This window comes from Geotrypetes seraphini, chromosome 4 (assembly GCF_902459505.1).
Source record: "Geotrypetes seraphini chromosome 4, aGeoSer1.1, whole genome shotgun sequence".
Classification (NCBI taxonomy): Eukaryota; Metazoa; Chordata; class Amphibia; order Gymnophiona; family Dermophiidae; genus Geotrypetes; species Geotrypetes seraphini.
The window spans coordinates 258,830,885-258,835,802 of record NC_047087.1 but is presented as its reverse complement, the minus strand read 5'-3'; the positions used below and the strand labels follow the sequence as shown (position 1 = coordinate 258,835,802).

The following is a 4,918-nucleotide window of genomic DNA, read 5'->3' as shown; positions in this document are numbered from 1 at the left end:
GTAGAAGAGGGGGGTAGTATTATTTCTCAACTACAGTATTGGAAAGAAAATTCTAACATTAAATTGCCTATCTAAGCTAAAACTAATATCTATGATTTGAGAGCAGGAGACATGAAATCGGCAATCACAGGCCCCCACCCCCCCCTTTTACTAAAAGTCAGCAGCTCGGGCCGGTGTCATAAATACCTATAGGAATTGAATGCGCGTCGGAGCACTCGCCGCACAACTCAGCTGCCCAGCCTTGTAATTGTGGCCCAATGGGCTTCGGTGTGGTTGCCGCGCGGTACTCGCTAATGCCGCTTAATGAAAGAGGGGCCACAATCTTTTGTCTTAAGCACCTGGTAGGTCCAGTTCCTCCATAGATTTAGAAGCATTTGCCCTTAACAGAAACTATTCTATTTGGACGCAGGATGCAGGACCTACTTCTATTGGAACACTGGTCCTCAACTTGGCAGCTAAACTTTAACGCTAGAAAATGTAAGGTCATGCACCTCGGCAGCAGGAATCCATGCAAAACTTATACACTTAATGGTGAAACCTTAGTTAGGACCAAGGCGGAACGTGATTTGGGGGTGATCATTAGCGAAGACATGAAGACTGCCAATCAAGCGGAGAAGGCTTCTTCAAAGGCAAGACAAATGATGGGTTGTATCCGAAGAAGCTTTATCAGCCGGAAGCGCGAAGTTATTATGCCGTTGTACAGATCCATGGTGAGGCCTCATCTGGAATATTGTGTACAATTCTGGAGGCCACATTACCAAAAAGATGTACTGAGAGTTGAGTCGGTTCAGAGAATGGCCACCAGGATGATCTCGGGACTCAAAAACCTCCCGTATGAGGGAAGGCTGAATAAATTGCAGCTATACTCACTCGAAGAACGTAGAGAGAGAGGAGACATGATAGAGACGTTTAAATATATCACCGGCCGTATTGAGGTGGAGGATGATATCTTCTTTTTTAAAGGTCCCTCGGCCACAAGAGGACATCCGCTGAAAATCAGGGGTGGGAAATTTCATGGTGACACCAGGAAGTTCTTCTTCACTGAAAGAGTGGTCGATCGTTGGAATGAACTTCCGCTTCAGGTGATTCAGGCCAGCAGTGTGCCAGATTTTAAAAGGAAATGGGATACACATGTGGGATCTCTAGAGAGATAATAAAATGTAGAGGGGATACACATGTGGTATCTCTAGGGGGGTAAATTCAGGGGGTGGGATTGTTAAAGTGGGCAGACTAGATGGGCTATAGCCCTTTTCTGCCGTCATCTTCTATGTTTCTATGTTTCTATTTGCCACAAATAGTCCAGTACTGGCCTTTTTCACAATGGCCAGTGAAATCTGCTGAGACTTGCATTTGTCAGTATCTTGCTCAAGATCATTTTTTTTTTACATTTTTTCAGAAAAATGTTAACTGTAACTTTCTCAGATCAACAGAAGGAATTACGCCACATATGCGTGCATACGGCGTCGCTTTTCTTGGCACATGCGCACATTTATGCCTCTTTTGTGTTGTGTTCTGTGCAGGTGCCGATCACTATCACCAACGACTCATCTCTTGCAAATTTGGTGAACCTTCGTTACTCTCTGCCAACCTCATTTGCACGCCCAGTTTTTCAAAATCGCTACAATAATGGCTGCAAGAGCGGCCCATCGTTTTTTTACTGCAACAATTTGAGAATCTAGCCCCCCCCCAGAGGCTGGGAGGGAAGGGGGTAAAGAGTTCCACCAGTGACTGTAGTGATTTTAGATAAAGGGAAAATCCCCTCTGGCCTCTGCTTTGCCTTATCTCTCTCTTTCCTTGTTCATGCTTATGGCTTTATCTGCCTCCTCTTCATTTCTCCCTTACGGGAAGGGGTAAAACACGGACCTCGCGGATTTAAACCCGCACGGCCTTAAAAATCTGCGGTCCGTGTCCGTGCCACTTGTAGTTTCTGTCTCGCACAGACCTCGATGAGATTTTAGCGCTGACAGATCCGTCTCAGCATAGGGAGGGAAAAGTATTAGGATCCGTCAGCGCTAAAATCTCGAGGTCTTGAGGCCCGCGTTTTACCCCTTCTCCAAGAAAGGCAGAGCAGAGGAAGGAAAGCAGCCGAGGCTCTGCCTCATGCCTACGATCCTCAGACTGAACCCCGGCAGCACCCGGCAACGTTTGGAGACTTCTTTTCCATAACGCACGTCCCAAACCTACGTCCCCGCTCTCTTGGCTTCTGCTCAGCCGCTCCAGCACTAGTCTCTGACAGACCTCGATGACATTTCAGCGCTGACGGATCCTAATCCTTTTCCCTCCCTATGCTGAGACGGATCCGTCAGCGCTAAAATCTCATCGAGGTCTGTCCGAGACAGAAACTACGAGTGGCACGGACACGGACCTCAGGTTTTTAAAGCCATGCGGGTTTAGATCCACGAGGTCCGTCAGGTCCGCGTTTTACCCCCTTCCCTCTTTTCTTTCCTCCTCCCTCCCTTTTCCTACTTCGGTTCACAGCTGAGATGCATGTGTCTGCCTTCTCTCTGCTCCTTTTTCCTCCTCAGATTGCTGCCACTTCTAGCTACAACCTTGTTTTTTTTATAAATGGGCAGTTTGAGGACGGCAGCCCTGCTGAGGACATGTGGCAGTGCAGCCCTGAGCATTAGGAGCCGAGATAGTGCCAGGGAAACCGTGTGCTGGGCGTGCCAGGAATGGCACCTTACCCCAGCTGCAGTAAGAGCTAGGGGAGAAGCCAAACCCCGGTTAGCATATGCCTTCCTGAAATTGGCACACCCAGTCCACAGTGTTCGGGCATGAGATACCTGGAGGAGAGACAGGTTTGTGGCTTAGTGCTGGGCTGTTGTGGAGAGTCGGAGAAAATCAAAGGCAGCAGGCTTGGTTTGAACTCGTTTCGGGGACCGGCTGAGCTCCAGAGATCCGTCAGGATGAAGAAGGACTAGCCACTTTTTTTTTTTTTTTTTTTTTTTAATGACCCACGAAGCGACGGGCAACCCCCCCTGCCGTCCCCCCTCATGGAAAACATCTCCCGCGCGCTCCACGTGGCGGAAGCAGCGGACCGCGAGCCAGGCGCCGACGTGAGCGTGCGCGTCCTGACCGGCCTCCTCCTCTCCCTGCTCGTCCTCTCCACGCTTTTGGGCAACACGCTGGTCTGCCTGGCCGTGGTCAAGTTCCGGCACCTGCGCTCCAAGGTCACCAACTTTTTCGTCATCTCGCTGGCCGTGTCCGACCTCTTCGTGGCTCTGCTGGTCATGCCCTGGAAAGCCGTCACCGAGGTGGCGGGGCGCTGGCTCTTCGGGGGCTTCTGCGACACCTGGGTCGCTTTCGACATCATGTGCTCCACCGCCTCCATCCTCAACCTGTGCATCATCAGCTTGGACCGCTACTGGGCCATCGCCAGCCCCTTCAGGTACGAGCGTAAGATGACCCGCAGGGTGGCTTTCGTCATGATCGGGGTGGCGTGGACGCTCTCCGTCCTCATCTCGTTTATCCCGGTGCAGCTGAGCTGGCACAAATCGCGGGAGGCCGGAAGGCGCGCAAACGCGGGAAACTGCGACTCCAGCCTGAACAGGACCTACGCCATCTCCTCCTCCCTCATCAGCTTTTACATCCCCGTCGCCATCATGATCGGCACCTACACTCGGATATACCGCATCGCCCAGACTCAGATCCGGAGGATCTCTTCTTTGGAGAGAGCGGCCGAGCACGCCCAGAGCCGCTGCCCCCACGAGAGCGCCCTCAAAACTTCCTTCAGGAAGGAGACCAAAGTGCTGAAGACCCTATCCGTCATCATGGGGGTGTTCGTCTTCTGCTGGCTGCCCTTCTTCGTGCTGAACTGCATGGTGCCCTTCTGCCTTTCCCAGGACGGGGGAGTGGAGGAGCCCCCCTGCGTCGGCGAGACCACGTTCGACGTCTTCGTGTGGTTCGGCTGGGCCAACTCGTCCCTCAACCCCGTCATCTACGCGTTCAACGCGGACTTTCGCAGAGCCTTCGCCACCATCCTGGGGTGCCACCGCGTCTGCTCCGGCACCGCCGTCGAGGCGGTCAACTTCAGCAACGAGCTGGTGTCCTACCACCACGACACCACTTTCCAGAAGGACGCCCCCGCCGCGTTCATCGGCGCCCAGCTCCCCCACGCCGTCGCCCAGCACCCGGACGAGCACCCGGGCGGCCCTTGCTTTGATCGGGTGTCGGTGATCTCCGACTCTCGGGCTTCCCGGGGTCGCAAGGATCTTCTCTTGCCGGCGGGGGTTCAGTTTGAGTGCGAAGCAGAGATTTCGCTGGAAACGATAACCCCCTTCACGTCTACGGGACCTGCTGACTGCCAGGCACCTAATGACAGCGGCGTGGAGGGCTGACACCACTGGCCGAGATGGATCTATAATCGAACATAAGAATAGCCTTACTGGGTCAGACCAATGGTCCATCAAGCCCAGTAGTCTGTTCTCATGGTGGCCAATCCAGGTCACTAATACCTGGCCAAAACCAAGGAGTAGCAACATTCCATGCTACTGATCCAGGGCAAGCAGTGGCTTCCCCCATGTCTTTCTCAATAACAGACTATGGACTTTTCCTCCAGGAAATTGTCCAAACCTTTCTTAAAACCAGCTGTGCTATCCGCTCTTGCCACAACCTTTGGCAATGCGTTCCAGAGCTTAACTATTCTGAGTGGAAAAAAAAAATTCCTCCTATTGGTTTTAAAAGTATTTCCCTGTAACTTCAGTAGATATGGTGGGGCACTTGCGGCTTCATTACTGCTGGTTTAAATGACTTTATGGGATCTCCACATACAAAATCTGCCTCGTACTTGATTTCGTTAACTTCTACAGGAACAAGTGCTGCCTAGGACTTTTGTAGTTTTGTAATAAAATATTTTTATATCGAAATTACAGAGAGAAAACTGATTGCAAAGCCTCATGACAAGAAACCAGTACTCGTT

At 51.7% G+C, this 4,918-nt stretch overlaps 1 protein-coding gene across 1 annotated transcript; it reads left to right on the top strand.

Moving 5' to 3' along the window:
• Positions 1-2,993: 2,993 nt before the first annotated feature.
• On the top strand, positions 2,994-4,459 carry LOC117359752 (D(1C) dopamine receptor-like). The gene has a single exon (XM_033942971.1). It carries the CDS (start codon positions 2,994-2,996, stop codon positions 4,335-4,337), a length of 1,344 nt encoding a protein of 447 aa, XP_033798862.1. The 3' UTR covers positions 4,338-4,459.
• The last annotated feature ends 459 nt before the right edge of the window (positions 4,460-4,918 follow it).

What these genes read in the sequence shown, in the direction of transcription:
- LOC117359752 (XM_033942971.1), top strand. Translation starts at nt 2,994, where the DNA reads ATGGAAAACATCTCCCGCGCGCTCCACGTGGCGGAAGCAGCGGACCGC.